This window comes from Stegodyphus dumicola, chromosome 9, assembly GCF_044657685.1.
Source record: "Stegodyphus dumicola isolate Sdum_Otavi_A_Nest chromosome 9, ASM4465768v1".
NCBI classification, from domain to species: domain Eukaryota; kingdom Metazoa; phylum Arthropoda; class Arachnida; order Araneae; family Eresidae; genus Stegodyphus; species Stegodyphus dumicola.
Window position 1 is genome coordinate 14,688,100 of NC_140776.1, and position 22,494 is coordinate 14,710,593.

General features: G+C 32.0%; 1 protein-coding gene across 1 annotated transcript in view; it reads right to left on the minus strand.

Moving 5' to 3' along the window:
• The window catches only part of PolG1 (DNA polymerase gamma, catalytic subunit tam), a 123,417-nt gene that overhangs the window by 71,644 nt on the left and 29,279 nt on the right, over window positions 1-22,494 (minus strand). The window contains exons 4-5 of the mRNA XM_085823247.1: window positions 15,502-15,663; window positions 142-273 (exon numbers count right to left, since the gene is read on the minus strand). Of these exons, the coding sequence (XP_085679373.1) occupies window positions 142-273; window positions 15,502-15,663 (294 nt within the window). The remainder of the gene's footprint in view (window positions 1-141; window positions 274-15,501; window positions 15,664-22,494) is intronic.

Genomic DNA, 22,494 nt, shown 5'->3' on the forward strand with positions numbered 1-22,494 from the left:
AAGCAAACTAAAAATGTCTTTTTTATTTTGCGTGGTGCATGACTGAAATGAAGTAAGTACAAAACTAGAGTTATGATCTGTAATTGGGTTAAATAACATTCATCACACATAAAAAAATAATGGCAAAATTTCAAAACAAACCTGAAATTTATCTTTTACATCACTAAGTGATCCTGTGATAAAAATTTCTCTTGCAGATTTTTCTAGAACTCCTTCACAATATAATTTATATACATCAGATAGATTATTTAAGGAACTAATGTTTGACCAACCCTGTAAGAATTAAATAATACAATTTTTTCAAAATTAATACACAGTTTTAAATTTTACTAGTATGAATATACAGCAGGTAGTATATACAAGTAGTATAATAGTATGAATGTAAAGTAGTTAAAATGTAAGAATATAAAGTAGTATGAATTTTTTTATATACAGAATATGAATTAATTATAAAGCAACATTTATGTGCATACTTATAGTAAGAACATCATAAATATTTTGTTTTATAAGAAACCTATGTAAAGTTAAATAAAATTTTAAAAATTCTCTTGCGCCATTTCTGCAAGGAATGAAATTTGAATTTAACACATGCAACATTATTTCACTCATATAAAGGTAATTTAAATTTTAAATTATGAAAATTCAATTGTAAACAAGTAAAAGATTAATTACTGCTGCGAACTAATTTTGCAAAATTTAAATTAGCTTTACATGAATGAGATAATATTGTATGTGTTAAATTCAAATAAACATTTCGTATATACTTTGTCAAATTTTTATACTTAACTCTGCTTTCTCCCTAAACAGATACAGCATCTCAATACATTTATATGTAATTATTATATAGCCAACTCAATTAATTGATTTGCAGATTATTTCTCTCTAAAAATATTACATTTGCTTACTGATGAAAAACAGAAGAATTACTGTCATAAATCATCAGCATAAAACAAAATTTTCTAAGGGATATCTGCTAAATGAAATCTACAAAAAAAAAAAAAAAAAAAAAAAAAAAAGGGTTTTTTTTTTTTTTTTTTCTTTTTTTTTTTTTTAAGGAACCTTCAAATTCACTTACAAGTTTTGTTCTTTAATGAAATTTATAACTTAGTTTTTTCACTTCTAATGATGTTTATTCTTCCATTATTTACAGCATTTTCTTTTTGTTTTAGATACTACTTGTATTTTAATTTACATAACTAAATGAACTTATTTTGCAGAATAAACCATTTGAAAATACAGGCAAATTGCTAACATTATTTTTCTGTTAATATATGAGTTATTCATCTTTTTGCATTTTTAAGAACTCTTCTTGGATTAATTGAGCACACTGTGCCTGGCATTATTTTGGTTAATCAGGAGTTCATTGTTTTTCATATATGGTAGATTTGCCTTTGATCATTGCTTCTGCATTAAAACTTTCACACCACAGTTAGCTATCTTATTGTTGGGGTAATTATTCAATACCCCACATTTACACTGTTTAACAAAATAGAACTTTTAATTCTTAAAAATAATGTCAAAAATTTTATATACATTGCACTAAAACTAAAACATTTTTTTAAAGTATACCTTTGTCTAGTCTTCTTTTTATGTTAAGAATGTTTTTTATAATAGAAAATACTAAGTTTCAAATATTAACAATTTTCTTTTTTCTAAGAAAATCATATCACACAAAGGTATCGGGACTTTGATAACATTGCAAAATCAACTACAATAGATATTATTTATAATATTACTTTCCTCCAAGTAATTGCCAGTGTATGAAAAATAATTCCCTATAATTCTTCAAAAATGTTTGCAAGTTATATCATATCTGAAATTTTTTTTTTCATCACAGCCGCCACAAGAAATTATATGTAAATGAAAATTCATAAACTAATTCTTAATCTGCAAGAGGAAAACAGGAATTAATTACTGTTTTCTACTTGCACATTAAGAATGATTAATTTAAAGAAATTACCAGTTTTTGATATAAGAAAGCATTATTTGAAATGTTAATTCAAAACAAAAGAAGATCTGGAAGATCATCAAAAGTTGTCTTATGGAATACAACATAATATTGTCACAAATATTAAAATTATAGAAGCAGTGCATCCAGACATCAATAAGACAGTTATTAATTGATGGAGAATATATCGTTAAATAACAATTTGCCAAAGGCTGTTAAAAATTACAGCCTACTCTGCTGGATATGATGGCTGGCAGGCTCACGACAAGCCTGATCGGCGAAGTCGTGCAAATGTCCAGCAAGCGCCTTTTGCAGTGACGATATTAAAGAGAAACTGCTTATAATTAACACTTAAAATGAAGTATTATTAACATAATATTATGAGAAACCAAACAAAAGTAGTTATGTGGAATCTTGCCAAACAACGAAAGTGTTAAAAGGTATTGGCTGCTAAATTCTTCGGAAACAAATTCAGTTTACTGTTTCTGTTGCAAAATTTTTAACAATTTCAGCAGCATAAAATTGAGTAATTCTGAATTTAATGACTGGAACCACTTAAATAAACACTTAAAAGTTCATGAAAAATATAAAATGCACTTCTGGAATCTACATCTTTGGTGCGATTTTTTAGAACAATTTTGAACGTTGATTCGAAATTTCAAAATTTATTAAAAGAAGAGACTAAGCATTGGCGCAATGTTATTGAAAGTATTATCTATGGTAGGGGTTCTCAACTGGTGGTATGGAAGAGAAAAATAGGTGGTACACAAAGAAGCACAGTATTTTTAACTGTTAAATTAAAAAATTAAAAACTCAACATCCTGATTTAGTTTTTTCTCTAACATTTGTAAATTTTTCCGATTTGAGCTTTGTTCAAGGTCAATAGCCGCTTATAGACTTTAGCAAGAGGCGAACGTATGGCAGTTTTCATGATTCTTCCATGTTGAACATTTCGTAAATATTCCCTTAGCTATAGACATAACAAAATTTGTGATAAATGATGTTTTTAAAAGGAGAGATAGAAATGGATGCTGTATTTAATAGGAAATAAAAATAAGGTCCTATAAAAAAGGTAATAGTATCTCTAATATGAGGCAGTACCTAAATTTGATAAAATCAAATTTAGATACTGCCTCGTATCCGCTAGCTAAATATTTAGTTTCTAGATTTTCAACTCTATTAGACAATAACTTTTACACCATAAAAAATTCAACAGAGTTTGTAAAAAAAGTTAAAAACATTTCTCCTAGAAATTTACTCATGTTTCTTTTGATGTAAAATCATTATTAAACAATGTTCCAGTGGAGGGTGCATTAAGATGTCTAGAAACCAGATTTCACGAATTTAATTTCTCTTGCATTGAAATTGATGAGTTAATTTCTCTCACTCAACTCTGTTTGAAGCAAATGCATTTTGTTTTGCAAAATAAATATTACAAGCCAAATTTTGCAAAATAAACATTTAGCCATGGGAAGCCCCCTCAGTCCCATCCTGGCTGATATCTACATGCATTATTATGAATCAAAATTGCTTGATACTTTAAACTTCCCGGTATGGTTCGTTCCGCTATGTAAATGATACTTTTACCCTGTTTGAAGATAATAAAAATGATTTAAGTAAAGTTCTTTCAACAATGAATTCCACTGATCCTGCTATTCAGTTTACTTTTGAACTTGAGACTTGCAATTCTCTTCTGTTTCTTGACATTCTGGCCACATGTAACACATCCAACTTCAGTACTACGGTTTACCGTAAACCTTCATCGGTTTGCCTTCCACCACACTTGTCATCTGACTAAACAAAAGTTAGCTTCATTTTATTCCTATGTTTTCCATGCTCTTCAAGTCTGCTCCTCTAAACTATCCCTTCATAAAGAACTAAATTATTTAAAAGCAATAGCTATTGACAGGGGCTTTTCACCCAACATTATTAATGAAGCAGTTAAAAAATTCTCATCTCAACACACTAAAAGCCACACTCTTATTTTAGGAGATTATAAAAATTCTGTTGTCATTCCCTTCTTTCCATCAATTAGCTATAAAGTTGCACGTATTTTGCAGAAATTTAACTTTAGGGTCGTTTATTCTTCCATCAATAAAATTCCAACTTCTATACTCAAGGACCCCATTCCGGATATGAATTCCTGGGGTATTTATAGGATTGCCAGTGTGGTTTAATTTACATTGGCCAAACTAAGAGAGCCTTAAAGTTTCGCGTCAAAGAACATGAGGCATATGTTAGAAAAAAGGAAACACAGAAGTCTTCTGTTGCTCAACATTGTTGGTCCGAAAATCACACTTTCAATTTTTCTGCTGCCAAAATTATTCAAAAAACATCTTCCATTGATGAACTTTCTAGAGGCATTTCACATTCATAAAAATCTTTCTGTTCTAGTTAACGATCCTAATTCCAATCCAAATTTGCCTTCGGCCTTTAAAGAAATTATGTTTTAGTTCTGGTTTCACCAACAGATGGCGCCACTTGCTTATTCTTGTCCAGGCTTTCTTATCTTATCTAATCATTTTTCCTATCTGGTTCATTTGCGGTTTTGCAGCTGAAGATGGTGGTTCGGTAAAATCATCGAATAACATATTTTGGTCTTTCCTTTTCATATTCTTGATTACATTATCTTACATTAGTGGTAATCCAAAAGATAATCAAAAGTAGGTCTTATAACATTCTAAACATACAAAATTACTTTTCATACTAATCCCACTAAATATAAGAAATCAGTAACAGCTTATCTTCTTCAACTCTTCAAACTTCTTGTTCAGGTTTAACTTCTGCAACTTGACAAAATTTAGTGGAATAACAACATGTTAGTTGCCAATCTTATGATACATCGCCAATTCTGTATAATGGACGCCAGCCAATAATGCCTACGAAGCTTCTCATTGCGCAAGCATCAAGCATAAACCATGCTAAGGCTAGACGCTACTTAATGGCTCCTACTTATAACTTTTTGGTCAAATAACAGAGTGTGCTAAGAGGAACGGACACTCAAACCTGGTAACCTTGAGGCTGCCTTAACGTAGTTAAACGCCCTAATCCCTAGAGGCGATTCTAGAGGCCGCTATCCTATTGTTAGAGTCGACGAGCTAAGACTAAGCTAAGTCGACAGGAATTCTCAGCAACTCACATTCCATGCCCTTGTGTAGGAGGGATGATCAAAACAACTGCCATCAACAGGGGCCCAACCCCGGAGAGCAGAATGAAGTCATTTATACAGACAGACTGGGCCACCAATCCGGCCTGCTAACACTACGTCATGGTATATAGATGTCGGCTTTAGGAACCCCCAGGGAGAAACCAAGAAAGGATTATGCAGTTTTGAGGCTCCAGGCGCCCACTGGAAACCTCAAGCAGTTTAAATTTGAATTCACCAGCTACACCGACAGGGGTCATTCGCCCTGGACAACCATGAATATCTGACTATATAGCTTCACGACAATTAACGGAACGGACAAAACCGTACCACATGGTCTCTGTCGAGCCTGAATCAGCCATTGCCAGCGATGACTCCAGTCCTGTGAAGACTGATTTTAAACACCCGTGGCCGAGATTGCCTGGGTGCAGATCCTAATCAGTAGCTTCCCAGGTTTTACCCGAGTCCAGCTTCGTAGGTGCGTTAAAATAAGACAAGAATTTTCCTGTTCAGACAGGCAGTGAGAAGAACTGCTTGTTTTAATGACTACATGATTCTTTAATGACTCTTTCACTTGACAACGTCATGGGCCGCACGACAATGCACCTATTGTCGGCGCAGGCCTGATGGCTGGGAGGAAAGGGAAAGATTCAAGATTAGTAAAAAGAAAAAAAAAAATCAGCTTTCTTTCCTCCAAACTATGAGAAATAAGAATTTTAAATATAGTGAATCCTTCCCAAGGCAAACACTTATGATTCCAGATAGTTTCATCTTCTGTGTGAGTGACCTTACAGGCGATGACAATTACTTGTAATGATTACTGATTTGTACCATAAATTCACTTCATTTGAGGCTTTGGAATCTGCTAAAAAATATCAAAGTGGATTGTTTTGGATTATTTCTGATTATGCCAAAGCATGCACAGGCTTTCGGCCAAGATAGATGAAGACATTTATGGGGGACGTTTCACAGGAAACTGGCTTGTACTTAAGTTACATATATAGGAAACCATGAAACTACCACATAGCTAGTTTGTTCAGTAGCACTTGAACTCAAACTGAACTATAATTATTTGACAAATTTCTTGTTCAGCTGTTAGTGAGATCTTGAAATAGAAATGTATTATGTTGGATTTTATATCAATTAATTACAATAGTAGATCAATTTTTGATTATTATCATTAATAAAGTTATGAACCAAATGTCAGGATAAATATTCTAGCAAAAAGAAATAAATGACAAATTATCATACACATAATTTTCTGAAATAAATAAAAAAACATTTTGAAATATGTAAAAGGGAACTTTTGTTTAAAACTTCATTGAAATTTTGCTTAATAATTTCAAAAAACACTTGTCACATTACTAAAGTATCCATCTACTGAAATCTGAGAACTGCCCTAAAAGAATATCTTCAATGACTTTTAACTGTGTTTCAAAACTTAAAACTTTCCTTTTTTGATTTGAAAACATTTTAATCTAAGGCTACTTGAATTCACCTCCTCCTTCTTTTTAATGTATACACAGATTAACTAAAAGATCATTGTGACTAACCGCAGTAGCATCAAAATCCAAATGAACTGCTTTTATCTTTATTTCAAACAAGATCATATTAACAAAAAAAAAAAAAAAAAAAAAAGGCAAGCAAAAACATGTTGAATCAAAAATGTTAACTACTTTATTCCATAAAAATGTTTCTTTCTTTTTCCTTGGATATAAAAAGAGATATAAAAATACCTCTTTGATTTATGTAAAGTACTATAGCTTGATAGTGAAGTTATATATTTTGATGAATGCCATATAGTGTATTTCATAGCACTGCTCAGGAGACAAAGTACTGTCTTAGAGAGTATCATCATAATTATCAATAACAATGTTTATTCATGGCACCTAGAAGTATTGATCATTTCCAGAGATAGTTTTCTATGGAAGGGATTTAGCACAAGAGGATTCACTGTATTTGAATATTATATTATTTAATGATATAAATTAATTTAACATATTTGGCAATTTTGGTCAATTTACAGTATAGAAAAGATCCAAAGAAGAATCTCAGACAATGGCACTACAGGGTTCGTACACATTTCTGCACACGGAAATTAAGTACTTTTAAGGACAATTAATGAAAAATATTAAAGACCTATGAGCAAATGGGAACTGAATAAATTCAATTAAAAATACTATATCTATGCCTGAACTTCACTTTTTAATGCCATCCTAAAAATAAAAGAGATCCGTAAGTAGGATGCATTATTATAAAACATGGCTTAACATAATTATTAATATGTTTTAGAATAAAATAAATATTATGAAATTTACCAAGTAGCATTAAATATTTTACACTTATAATAACTGGGCATATTTGAAAGAAGATAAGTGACATTTTAGGTACATTTTACTAACAGTTAACTTCTTTATTTTTAATGTCTCATTTTGTCACATCCTTGCTCAGTCTAGAGGTTTAGTAAGTAGATTTTTATGTCAAGCAACATAGGTTAAAAGAGAATTAAAATCATAATCAGCATGATTCATAAACAAAGACCGCTCCTGCTTGCCTAGAGAGAAACCTGCTGATCAGAACAAACCTGAAAGGCCTGATGTAAGCACAGTTAGTAAGTTTTGAAAGTTAGCTGAGCTATGTCTGAAGCAGTTAGTGCTGTAGCTTCATGTATAATATACTTTAAGGTTCTATTAAGCCACTAAAGCACTAGAGGTGATAAGTTGTTTTGCATTATTTTAAGTTTCACTAGATGCGAAGAATAAGTTTTACATGAATTTTTATATTTTTGTGTTTCACCTTGTGACCACTGTAAAGGTTAATGAAAGCCAATAACCCGCTTTAATATGCAAAAATAATTTTTAAGGATAAGCACTTAGTTATAAGTAATTAAATTAGGTATTAGACAACCTTAGTCATATGGATTTACATGGACACTATCAAATTAAGTTTATTTTTTAACAATATTTGTTAAAAAAACCATATTAATATCACAATCTAATAAAATTTCACAGTTTAAAACACATGCAATTTATGACATTGATTTTTAAACACATTAAGCATTTATGTTTTGTAGCAAGAAAACAAAACAATTATGCGTCTTTTTAATTTGAAGGCCTGTCCAGACGATATAAATTATATCGATTTTCTTCTCCTTAAGCATCTTTTTTAACATTAGAAATTTGTCTCAATATGCAAAACAATGTTCTCATTAGTTTCTGCCTTCTAACTGTGAACCTCTCCACAATACACTACCTATGAGGGTTTAATTGATCTAGTAAAAGTTAAATAGTCCACCCCTCCAACAGACATGAAACAAATTATGGCTATGTCTGAAAGTAACTATAAATCAGAGGTTTAAATAAGCTTCTTATTTAAAAAGAATATAGAACATAAAGGCATGTTCTTATGCTAACAAAATCAATTACAGTTCGTGGTGATGTACTTAACAAGAAGACTCAAATTCAAAATAAAAATATGGACTAGTGATCAAACACAAGTGGCCAATTTAATTTCAATTTAATCTGGTTCAATAACTCTATCGTCATAATAAACTCAAATGTCAGCAGCGGTAATGGAAATTATCAGAGCTGATAGGAACTAATACAGGAAGCAAGTGGAGGTCAGAAATACACTCTTGTCTTACACTCCAAAAAACCTCAGTTTAAAAACTGTCTCAGTGATTTGCATTCTGGTGAGGAAATAGAAATGGGAAATTATAGTAAAGGCTGAAATTGTTAACAACTGGGTAATTTATATAATAATAACTACATATCTCTCAAGAATAATTTTCTTTCTCTTTACATATTTAGTTCATTTCTTCAGTATGTTTCCTTTCCACTTTAGAATTTTTGGATTTAATTAAAGATTTCTGTTATTCTAAAAGACAAAATGTATTTAAAATGTATGAAAAAAGCATTTCTTTAATACAGTACAAAGTCTTTAATCCGGACGTCCATAATCCGGAATGATCTATAATCTGGACCTCAAAGCTACAAACTTTCTGTGCATGCGCAGCATTGCATATGCATAGCATATGCGTTTACGAATTTGCATATTACCTTTACGCATGCGCGTTTAATGTATAACAGACGGTATAAGCTAGACTAAAATTATCTAATTATCTATTTCAGCCAATGTTGCAGATTGCGTTATTCCTTAATCTTCTAATTGGATCTGGCTTATTATTTTTTGCAGACTATTACAGCAATTTTATAAAAACTAAGCTTGAACTTTTGATTATGTCAAAAAGAGTTTCCGATTCTGGAGCTGCCAAAGGATCTACAAAGCGAAAGCATGTTTCGATGTCCATCAAACATAAAGTGGAACTGCTGCAAAAAATGGATAAAGGCATGAAGAAAGTGACAGAGAGGTTAGTGAAAATGAAAAAATTTCGATTGACAAGTTAGTCAGTATTCTCGGCACAGTAATTACAGGACTTGAACAGCAAAACTTTGTAAGAGCAAGAAATTATGTCTGTTTATAGAATTAAACAGAAAGTATTAGCACATAAAACGAAGCAACTTAAACAACTTGCATTGAAAGAAATGCTTAATAAAGTAAACAAATAAATATTAAGCATTTTTTTTTGTAAATTTTGATACCCTTTAGATCATAATTGCTCTTTATTTCATAAATTACGGTTTCATATTTTTAATTTCATAATTTCTGCATGCCATCTTACCAGATTTAAATTGATGATCCATAATCCAGAAAAAACCCTAATCCAGAATCACCGAAGTCCGAATGAGTCTGGTCTGGATTAAAGACTTTGTACTGTAATACAACCATTCAGAAGAAATATGAAATACATATGTAAGGTCCGTTCACAGAGCTGGTGTGGCATAATTTTTAGAATTTATTGACACACCGAGCAACAAAATCTAGAAATGGCAAAACTTTTAGAATTTAGAGCAGGCACTGGAAGCAGAATTTAGAAAGGCACAAGGCAGCAGAATTTAGGATCCACAGAGACTGCATCAGGTGGCAAAATGTCCAGCGCCAGCCCTGTGTATGATGCATTAAGACATATTAGATGAATCTTTTGAATATCAATTTTCAATTTCTTTATTAATAAAAAAATTTCTTTTTATACTGCCTTTCCATATGATAAAATTAGAAGCATTTTTGATATTTTCCATGCATATGTATCTAGTGAAAAATAGAGAAAGAGAAACTGATGCATATTCTGAGAATTCTGAACATTCTGAGATATGGGAAAAACTCTTACCATGAAAAAATTAAAAAGACGTTTTTAATTAATTACATAGCTATTTTGCTTTTGCTAAAAGCTGTTTCGTAAATTGTGCTTTATAGCATTATACCTTGCATATTTTTCAGATTCAAAACATTGTATAATATGTGGCTAAAATGAAACTTTATAATATGACAGTGAGAAAAAAATGCTTTATTTTAATGTTATTTCTTAAATATAATTCCAATACATTATCATTACTTTAATGAAATTTATCAGTGTTAGAATGTTCTAAAAAAGTTGCCAAAAATTTCCCAGATTTCAGAATTAAAAATTTTCCATAGAAACTAATATTAAAATTGCCAAAATGTTGATAAGTCGCCAAATTTAGAACCATTTAATAAAAGAATTCACATCCTCAAATGCGGAAAGTTGTTTGAGAGCTCTTCATTACAAAAAATGAAATAATTTGAAATGCTTATGTTTCACTTCTTGCTCAGAAACTCGAGTATCCCCCAGTTATATTACAAATAGGAATAAATTATGACCCATGAACACATTCGCCCATTCAAAAAATAACCATATTTGTCAGTGAATTGCCAAAAATATTACTGCAAAATGCTAATTCACACTCAAAATGGCAGTCGTAAAAACAGACAGAACTTTTAGTTTAATTAAATTAAGGACCTCCTGTCAATTTTGAACGAATTTGACCTTTAAGGACCGAAATCGACTTTTGAAATGACTTTTAAGAACCAAAAATCGATTCCAAAAAACTAAGGACTTTTAAGAACCTATAAGGACCGTACGAACCCTGCTTTAGCAGCACAACATGATGAAGAAGGTTTGATATAGAGGTGAACACCATCTGTTGAATCTGTAATCTTAAATTAAAGTATGGTGTAGTGGATAAATAATAAACATATGGACATTTTGAAATGATCAGCATGAAACTAACGTGTAAATTACATCTTAATGTTATGAAGACAATGGCTTTAAATATATTGCTAGAAATATGTGACTATAACAAAACTGCCCTAAAATAATCAAAACATATTTTCATTGCAACCCGAGTGAATTGGTAAGTAATAGAACAGAAAATTTGACAGCAAAATTCTTTACACAATTCAAATTTAAAATACAAGATATGGAGAAATATTAGGCAAAAATAGGAAGGGAGGAAGCTGAATCTATGATTAAATTATTAAATATTAAAAAAAAAAAAAAAAAAAAAACAATAAGAATCCAGTGAAATATAAAATTTTTAAAAATATACTTGATTTTTATTTGCTAGAACAGTAAATGTCTGATTACTATGTTATTTGTAGTCTAACAAAAATTATACAATTTACATTCACTTTATACTATTATATTATTTTTCACAAAATGGCTATAAAAATCTGAAACATTTACAAAATCAAATGTGAGATGTAAAATCATTAACATTTACTGTGTTGTAATCATTTAGCTTGCTAATCATGATAAGTTATCAGCCTCTGGAAAGTTTTTGCAAAGCATTTTATGGCATAATGCCTGTTTCTGAGTCTCAAATAAAAATTCACATTAAGCAGTGTTATACATTCTATTTTAAAAATACCTGCAGATTACTTCACCAGTTTTTTAATGAAAGGAAATACCTATAGAATTCAATGGGCATCAATTAGTTTAAGTAAAAGTATAATAATATAAATTTCTAGGTGCGATACTTAATTTTAGTTACTTCATTTAGTAAATAAAATATAAATAAACATAGAAATCTACATTTTCACAATAATAATTTTGTGTTCTGCATTCTGTAATAATTTTAATAAAAATGCAAAAATACATTGTAACCTTCCCTAAGGCTACCCATGGCTCAAAACAGTTTTGGTTTTTTATGGCAGCAGTTACTATAGGGAAATGTGTTCAGTTAAGAAGTTTAACCATATTGTAAGAAATACTGCCAATTTTAGAAATAGTTTTTGATAATAGATGGTTATAATGAGAGATTTCATTGTAGTGTTAACAGTTCTATTGTTAGCAAGTAAAATACAAAGACTTAAGTGCAGATGTCTCATCATATGATACTATGAAAAGCCATGTACAGGGTGAATCTGAACAAGTGGGCAGAACTGTAGAGGTGATAGAAAATAGCTATATGAGAAATATTCGTCATAGAATGTATGGTTGGAATGCAAACGGCGAGCCTCTATGTGGCATTGTAAACAAATGGTATGAAAAGGGACGGTCCAAGCACCCAATGGCATATTCTACCATGGATTACTGAGAGCACTGATGGTTATATGAACCATGAAATTTCCAGGTGATGGATTGATTGAGGTTCCATAGTTTGGCCACGAAGATCATTGGATCTCTCATGCTTGGACTTTTTCTTGTGGAGCCATATGAAAAGCCTAATTTACAACTGCCCCATAGAAACCAATATGTATCTAGTCGCCAGGATCACCATTGTTGTTGGCAATATTCGGGTAATGCCTGCACTACAGCTGGCAAAAGGTCTTTTGAACAATTTTTATGAGCCTATTCCACTAATAAAGTGTTTTCTGAATTATCTCTTCTCATTCTCGTGTCAATTCTTTAAATGTGATGGTGAAAAAATGTCCTTTAACTAATTGCATTCTGACCATACATTCTATGATGAATATCGCTCGTATAGCTGCCTTCTGTTACTCCCGAAAGTTTTGCCTACTTTCTCAGATTTACCCTGTATAAAACTAGAGAGGCACTCTATAAACTGAGTTGTTCTAAAATATGGAACACTGCGTTTGCTAGATAAATCCATTCCAAAGGTGATTTTGCAACAGTTTGACTGCTTCTTGTTTCTGATGTTGCCAAAAAAACTTTGAAAGTGGTTAGCATATCTCCCTTGAGCAAAACTGACTAATGGTATGATTTACTGTCTCATATTTTGTAAATATTGTTTAGTATCTATGCTTTATAGTTTCAAAGCAAGAAAACCACATTTTAAGTTATTGTGGTACCGCGATATTGCATGGACTATTAAAACTTTTTTTCCTCGTGTGTGGCCTTTTAAATAAGGATGCGTCTTATATGTCGTCAAATATGGTAATCTCTTCACCCATGCTTTTCGTGCCAGAATGTAAATGAGACAGCAAGCATTTATTCAGATTAAGGTACAAAGAAGACATGATGTTCATCAAAAGACAACATATGATGTTCATCTGCTGTGCAAGGGCACTCGACACTCTCTGTATCTTGGAAACTGTATTACTCAACCATATTTTTAAATAATTATCTTGAAGTGACAGTTTTTTCTGCAACAAATGCTCATTTTATTCTGTTTCCAGCACACTACTATGTGTAAATAAAGTCTCAAAATTCAATTTATTGAGATACTTTATTGTTGAATACTACCAGGAATTTTTAGAAATACGAAAATCTGTAGAGATATAAGATGAACAAGTAAGTAACTTGTGAAGTTTACTGATTTTTAACTACTAGTTCATTTTAAGTTAGCACTTTCCTATTACAGTATTTGACGGCATATAAGACGCACTTTTTTACCTAAATTTGGTCTCAAAAAATTACCTGGGTCTTATACGTGAAGGACACAGGTTAACTTTCAATACTGAATGCTATTTTTAGCCCGGATAAAGGTCTAGATACACATAACTTTTTCAACCATAATTATTTTGCGCATGCGTGAAATATGTGTCGCCAAAAAGCACCAAAGCTCGAAGCTGATGTCGAAGTTTGAACAGGTTCGACAGTCACATTACGTCTATGGAGCCTTTCCTTCTTTACATAGACTTTCTTTGACTCAGCCGACACATGTGTTGGTATCAGTGCTACTATGTTCTGTGTTATGAATCTGTGTTTTTTGTTGTTTCTGCTTTATTTTGTATTATGTTTGATTGCTTGTCGTTCATTCATTTAGTCATTACTGAAATTTACATATCATGTTCAAAATAGCTTACCGTTTGTTAATTTTCCTTAATAAAAATATGTTTGGTAATTGCATTCAATGATTGTTTATTTGGCTTTTACAAAACATGAGAACTAAAAGAAACCACATTTTAAGTTATTGTGGTACCGCGCTATTGCATGGACTATTAAAACATTTTTTCCTCGTGTGTGGCCTTTTAAATAAGGGTGCGTCTTATATGTCATCAAATATGGTAATCTCTTCACCCATGCTTTTCATGCCAGAATGTAAATGAGACAGCAAGCGTTTATTCAGATTAAGGTACAAAGAAGTGCTATTTAAGCAAGAGTTTCGGAAGTTAGTTTTAGAGCATGTCTGCCTATTCCAGGCCATGTTATGCTGTGATTATTATGAACTTGATTTAGTGGCATTAAGTGCTTCTAGCCATTCGGCTTTGTCTCACCAGTTTTCTACAAATCAGAGCCTTGCCTGCGTGTTAAATTAGCCTGTGACACATTAGGCTAATCTACCACATTTTGAATTTGTTCATGATTACATATTTCTGTTAAGACAGAAGTGCTTGGCTTGTGTAAACCTAAGTTGGGTAATTGTTAAGTTTGTGTTCGAATAAAAGAGTCTTATACAAACTTCTTCTGACTTTTGTTTTGTTTCACAAGGTCTAAGAGGTAATTCTTCAATAGCCTTTTTAAAGTATGTACTGTATGTTCCCTAAGAGGACTATATAAACTTTTGCTACTTTTAGACATGAATTCCTATAGGTTTAATTTTAATGAACCAACTCAATAAAGTCTTATTGTGCTACGTCCTGAACACTACAATAGACCATAACTACAATAGACAAGCAGACATATATAGACATGCTATGATCAGTTTTGGCATCCAGTATTAGTAATATATACCTGGAAAAAATATCTCTAAAAATATAAAACCCATATTTTATAAATAACATCATAAAACTGTAAAAATGAAAAAAAACTCATAACATTTATCATGCTAAAATAAATCAGTTTTATTACTTATAAAAGTGAAGCAACAACTTGTGTTGCTTCACTTTTATGATTTATTTGAGGCGTGTTTCTCTTCTATCTTTATCACTTATATTAATACAGATTTTATAGTAAAATATCAATCATTTCATAAGTGAGGGAAAGAAATATTAGAAATTTATACAGTAATAGCAAATTTGGGGGAAAATACATTTTTTATTTAAGAAATTATAAAAATATCAAAATTTAAAAAAGTCTACAAACATGCAATTACCAAACCAAACATCATAATCGTATAAAGAAAACATAACACTTCCGTCTTACCAGACTTGGGTTAAAAAAATCATTCTCTACTTCATTCTCTGTGTTCTTGTTTCTGTTGCCTTCTGTTTTCTTATAAGCAATAGACATTGCTCTTTGCAGTCCAGTTAAACCAGACATACACATGTGTAGAGACATAGTATCCAAAAACTTTGCTTTGGTTTGCTGAAAAATAAATAACATAAATAATTTTAATTAAATATGAAAAGCTCTGCTTTTTATTTTAAAACAGCAAGTCACTGAGATTTGAAACTGTTCAGGCCTAAAATATAATATTACATTATTATTGTTACTATGAGAAGCTCTTTGTCCAAAAATACCCATTTTAACATAAGACTAGAACTGCACCCGTAATTAACTCCTGAAAAATTTAACAAGAGCAATTTTGAAGAATTCAAAATTTTTCACATGCCATATTAAGAAAATGTTCAACATAAAGACCCATGAATGAAAGAAATCAGCACAAAATAAGACAATGCTAGATTTTTGTTATTGCTCTGGAGCTGATATGTGCTCTAAATTTGTAATCAGTCTTTTTCTTTGTGGCTGGCTTTGTTTTGCATTACATTATAAAACATCTAATTCCTAAAACATTTTTGGCTTTTGAGGAAAGACAGATTTATGCCTGATTGCCCACAAAATCACTACTATTCAAAATGTATGCCAATCTAAGAATGACTTTTTTGAAGAAATATAATGCTTTTGAAAAATGTTGAATACAGATTTTATTAAAATATTGATCCTAAAAATGTACTTCTACATGCAAAATTTCTCAGAATAAAGCTGGGAATTTTTGGCAAATAGATTCAGTACTTAAAGTGCACTGGTTTTAAATTTTTTAAACTTTTTTATTTGGTTTTTGCAGACCCCAAAATTTAAATACTTGGTTTTTGGTTTGGTTGAACTGATTATGGCAAAGAACTTGAGTATTATCTGCCTATGTGGATGGTTGTCTTCATGGAGAACTTTCTAAGACTGGCTTGTATACACATGACACACGGGGAAGACCACTAAAATGCCCATGCATCCAGCCACTTTACTGGGATTAGAACCCCAGACATCACTTCCAATGTTTAGCGACTTTACTACTCAGGCACTGGCGGGGTAACAATTCAAATACAGCTTTTACTATGCTTCAGTAAGTTAAATACAAGAAATTTTATATTTTTACATGGAAAACTTGTGAAGCTATTATAAAATAAATTTGCTGAGTTAGATAACTTTTTTTTAAAAATTAAAACTAAACATTTTCTAGAGCTTTCTCTAAACTATTTGGAGGAAATATAAAATTTCTGTAAGTGATAATTAATGAAACATATTAGATAAAAAGGCACTACTTAGTAATTAACTTTATACCAAACCCAGACACACACATGTGTTAAAATAACATATTTATCATATTTCACTAATTCACTAATTTTGTGCTTAAGATATGATACATTTCATAATTACTTTTTCACATTGAAGTCGTCCCAAACACCCGAGCATTCAGACAATGGCAGGCCGCCCGACCGCCTGACTAATTTCCTACCTAGTGCTTTCCCCAATCACATTACTGCATTTCTCATTGCTTTCAAGAGTTGTTAAATGGCATGTCAATCATTCTTTTCAAGCAACTAAAAGTAGTTCTGTTATTTTAATGCACCTTCTTTTTTCTTTGTTTGCTGTCAATGTTTAGCTATTGATGCCCGAAGTTGCAATTCTGTTCCAAGGGGGAATTTCACACAGGGTGAAAGCGTTCAAGAAAGAAGTTGTTGCTTTACTTAAGTAGGTTATTGTTAGCATTGTAGTATTTAATTTGTCATGGGGGAAGGAAAAGTATTCCAACAGAAATTCGTATACACAGGCGTTTTCGATGTTTGAGTAAAAGAGATTTGGTCCTCTCTCGATGTAAAAGAGTTAACAGCTTAGGCAGCTATGAATATTGCCTAAGCTGCACAGCAGCTTAGGCAGTATACTGCAAAGGCTACAGGGATAGGCAGTATTCATAGCTGCAGACTGGTCATTTAAACTTTAGGCCTTTTAACTTTACAACTTTGGAATAGCATACCACTCTTTTCAAATGAGAAAAACGTTTCTTGTCACATACATAATTAAAATTTTATTTCTTTACTCACTAGGTATTCTATTCTAGCAGTGCATCAGTGTGCGATACCTCTCAAAACATTCTTCTTTATGTACATCCACAGTGAAAAGAGACCATATATATATGTTTCTTCCTTTTTCTCTTGTGCAGCACAAACATGACATGTCTTTGATGGGTACTACTTATTTTCTATCATTAATGTTTCCAACTTATTTTTTTTTTCACATCTCCTCTAATAATCTATCCAGTGGCTCTTCATGCAGTGTCCTGGAAGTCATGATTTTTTGGACCCTTCTTCCCTTTCCACTTCCTTTGTTAGTGTTAACTACTACCTAATAGTTGTTTTCAGTTGCGTTTCAAGTAGTTAGTTGTTTCAAGCAAGAAATTCTTGTATGACAGCATTTAGTCAGAGTTGTGATATTTATAACGGATCCTGAATATATTGAAAACTGCACATTTTAGGAGTAATGATAGCCCAATTTAAGTACCAAAATATGACTTTTTTGCTAATTTTCCTGAGGACTAAGATACTGTTTACATTCTTCATATATTTATTATATTTATGAATGAAAGAGGTCTTTTTCCCTTTGCCTTCTCTTTTTCTTTCTTGTCTTTCAATGGTAGCTTATGCAATGTATTGACTATACTAACTTGTCTCTCATCTTTTCAAATCTGGAGAAGGATGATATTTTTCTTGCAAGAAATGCTTTCCCTGCTTTCAAACTGTTGCCAAATTTTTCAAAAGACCTCAGAAGGCTTCTGTTGCTTTTTATTGCAGAGTAAGCTTAAGTGTTTCGTTGAAGCAAACATTCTGTGGTGGCAACATTATTCTAATAATTACCTTGACAGACATGATGCCACAGAATACAATTTGGTTCTGGAACACAGAAAATTGTGTTTTCTAATTTTTTGCCATCTACTATGTAAATTTTCATATTACATATGTAACTTGCAGTAGCTTTACTAACTATTTCTATTAAAATTCCTTATTTTAAAAGTTTTCCAGAATTATATGTGTATATCTGTTTTGTATTAGCTGAGAAATGCTTGGCGCCAGAGCGGAATCTTAGCTAATGGCGCATGCGCTGCCGGAATTGGCATTGAAATGTATTCTGTGAGAAACTTGATTTTTGGGGTACATTGGATGTTGTGATTCATATGTTACGCTGTAACATGAAACCTAGCGCCAGAGAGTCGCTATGGAAAATAAATGTATTGAAACTGTGTAATGTGTGTGGTGTTATTTTATTATGATATATAGCTATCGACGGGAAATAGAATAAGTCGATTCAATTTTGTGGCCGATCAGAGCCGAAACAGCTAATGAAGTTTATGAGACTGTGATATTACTTTCGGTTTTGTGAAATGACGAATTACATAGGATACTTCCAGATTGAAGTTCTGTAGAAACAAAAGGGTAAGTACCCTCCTCCTTTTTGAAGCTCATTGTACCTTTTTGAAGCTCTTTATTTGCTAATTAAAATGTCACTAAAGGAGATATTAGCGAAAAAATGTCCTTTAAAATACAGTTAACAAAGTTAAAACAAAAGGTTGTGGACGAAAATGTCCAAAGAAGTGACTTGGAAGTACTAAAGAATAAATTTAAAGTGCTTGAGACAGAGGTAAATTCTAATTTCGATTCTTTGTTCGGGCGTACGGTACTGTTGTCTACGTAAAACTTCGTAAGCAAGAAGAAATTTCTGCAAGTTTCGTCGCATCAAAATGTCGTGTTGCACCTGTGAAAAGAATTGCGTTACCTCGTTTTGAATTACTTGGTGCATTACTAGCAGCGCGTTTGGGTTCTGGAGTGAAAAAATTGCTTGATCAAAAGAAATCCTCGAGAATATTTTATTGGACTGATGCCAAAATAGTGCTATGCTGGATTAAAGGTACCAAATGGATTAAAGGTACCAGTACCAAATGGAAATTTTTCATCACCAACAGAGTTAACGAGATTAGGAAGTTAACACAGCCGACAGAGTGGTTCTATTGTTCAACAAAAGAGAACCCAGCAGATGTTATGATGCGTGGTGTTCAAATTGACTTTCTTGTGAACTGTTCCAAATGGTGGTCATGCTGTGACTTTCTAACATGCTCAGAGATTCCTCATCAGGACTTATCGTTTGTGGTAGTTGAAGAAGTGTGTCCAAATGAACTTAAAAAGGACAATGAACTGCATAACGATTCTAACTTAGTTTTAATTGCATGTAATGAACCAAACCTCTTTAATGATATTCTTAATTTGTCTTCTAATTATACTAAACTTATTCGTTTTGTAAATTTCATTTTCAGGTTTATCCATAATCTTAAGAACCCTCAGGTAAGGAGGTATGGAATACTTACTTTAGAAGAGATAAAGGATGCTGAGGTGTATATTTTATTAGAGGCCCAAAAAAGTGAGTTTAGAGACGATATAAATCAATTAAAAAGAGGTAAGTGTGTAAACCTCAAAAGTATATTAGCATCACTGAATGTGTTTCTTGATAACATGGGGCTAATTAGAGTGGGTGGACTATTGTCCTATTCGGAACTACCCGCTAATAGTAAACACCCTATAATTTTACCTAGTAAACATCGTTTAACTACTATTATTTTAGAGCATTTTCATTTGAAGTACTTTCATTTAGGATCACAATCACTGTTACATCAGGTAAGACAAAGGTTCTGGCCACTCAATAGCAGAAATAATTGTAGAAAGATCATCTACAGATGTGTGACATGTTTTAAGAATAAATCCATCACAGTTCAACAAATAATGGCCGAGCTGCCCAAAGAGCGGGTCACACCATCATACCCATTTAACATAACTGGTGTTGATTTCTGCAGCCCATTTGCAATAAAGTTTAAGAATCAACGTAAGGGAGTTTTGAACAAAATTTATGTCGTAGTATATGTATGTATGAGTACAAAAGCCATACACTTAGACTTTGTGACAGACCAAACTAGCCAATCTTTTATTTCGAGCTTAAAATGTTTTTTCTCTAGAAGGGGAAAATGTACTGGAACAAAGAGTGATAATTCTAAAACCCTTATTGGTACTAGTGTAGAACTCAAAAAATTGCAAAAATTGGTTGAGTGTCCAGATGAGAATTTAGCGAGTTTTTATACCACTGAAGGTATAGAGTGGAAATTTATTCCTCCAAAGTTGTCAGCACAGTGTGAGAAAATGCCGTTCTAATTACTTGTGCAAGAAGTGTAAGAAAAAACATAGCTTTCTCTTGTGTTATCAAAACGAAAATAATTCTGTTAGCACCACAGTAGAAAGAGCAGACACTTCAGATCAGGAGTTGGGTGATCAAAACAGCAATGCGTTAAATGTACATGCACCTGCTTTCCAACTAAAACTCAAAACGAAACCTTTACAGCTGCTACGGGTACTAACAGTGGGAAAAACGTGATTTTATCTACTGCCTTTGTATTCATTGAGACTAACGATGGAATTTTAATTAAGGTGAAAGTGTTATGCGATAGTGGAAGTGATTCTTGTTTTTGTACCACTGAATTAGTGGATATACTTAATTTAAAAAGGGAAAAGACAAATATTTCGGTTTGCAGTATATCAGGTATTTCAACTACGATAAAAAGAAAAACAGTTGCCCTTATCTGTAATCAGGAACAAACCTATAAAAGGAAACTAGAGGTTTTGGTAATTTCAAAAATAGCAGGTTTAACTCCCGCAAAGTTTATCGATGTTAGTAACCTTGTGATTCCTGAGAAGGTGAATTTAGTAGATCCGGAATTTTATATACCAGAGAAAGTAAACCTGTTGCTTGGCGTGGAAGTTTTTTATGATATATTACGAGCTGGTAAGATCTATGTTCCTAACACAGGCTTAATATTACAAAATAGTGTGTTTGGATATATAGTTAGTGGAAATGTAAATGATTTACAGAGAAATAATTTATCGTATTGTGGGTTAATAAATAATAATTCAGAGAGTGAATTGAAAATGTTCTTTGAACTAGAATCATTAGGAATTAAAGATGATCCTTATTCAGAAGTTAAACAACAAAAATCAGCGTTATATTTACAAAATTTTCACAGGACTAGTTTCGATGATTTTACCGAACCACCATCTTCAGCTGCAAAACCGCAAATGAACCAGATAGGAAAAATGATTAGATAAGATAAGAAAGCCTGGACAAGAATAAGCAAGTGGCGCCATCTGTTGGTGAAACCAGAACTAAAACATAATTTCTTTAAAGGCCGAAGGCAAATTTGGATTGGAATTAGGATCGTTAACTAGAACAGAAAGATTTTTATGAATGTGAAATGCCTCTAGAAAGTTCATCAATGGAAGATGTTTTTTGAATAATTTTGGCAGCAGAAAAATTGAAAGTGTGATTTTCGGACCAACAATGTTGAGCAACAGAAGACTTCTGTGTTTCCTTTTTTCTAACATATGCCTCATGTTCTTTGACGCGAAACTTTAAGGCTCTCTTAGTTTGGCCAATGTAAATTAAACCACACTGGCAATCCTATAAATACCCCAGGAATTCATATCAGGAATGGGGTCCTTGAGTATAGAAGTTGGAATTTTATTGATGGGAGAATAAACAACCCGAAAGTTAAATTTCTGCAAAATATGTGCAACTTTATAGCTAATTGATGGAAAGAAGGAAATGACAACAGAATTTTTATAATCTCCTAAAACAAGAGTGTGCCTTTTAGTGTGTTGAGCTGAGAATTTTTTAACTGCTTGATTAATAATGTTGGGTGGAAAGCCCCTGTCAATAGCTATTGCTTTTAAATAATTTAGTTCTTCATCAAGGGCTAGTTTGGAGGAGCAAACTTGAAGAGCACGGAAAACATAGGAATAAAATGAAGCTAACTTTTGTTTAGTCGGATGACATGATTTAAAGTGTGGTGGAAGGCAAACCGATGAAGGTTTACGGTAAACCGTAGTACTG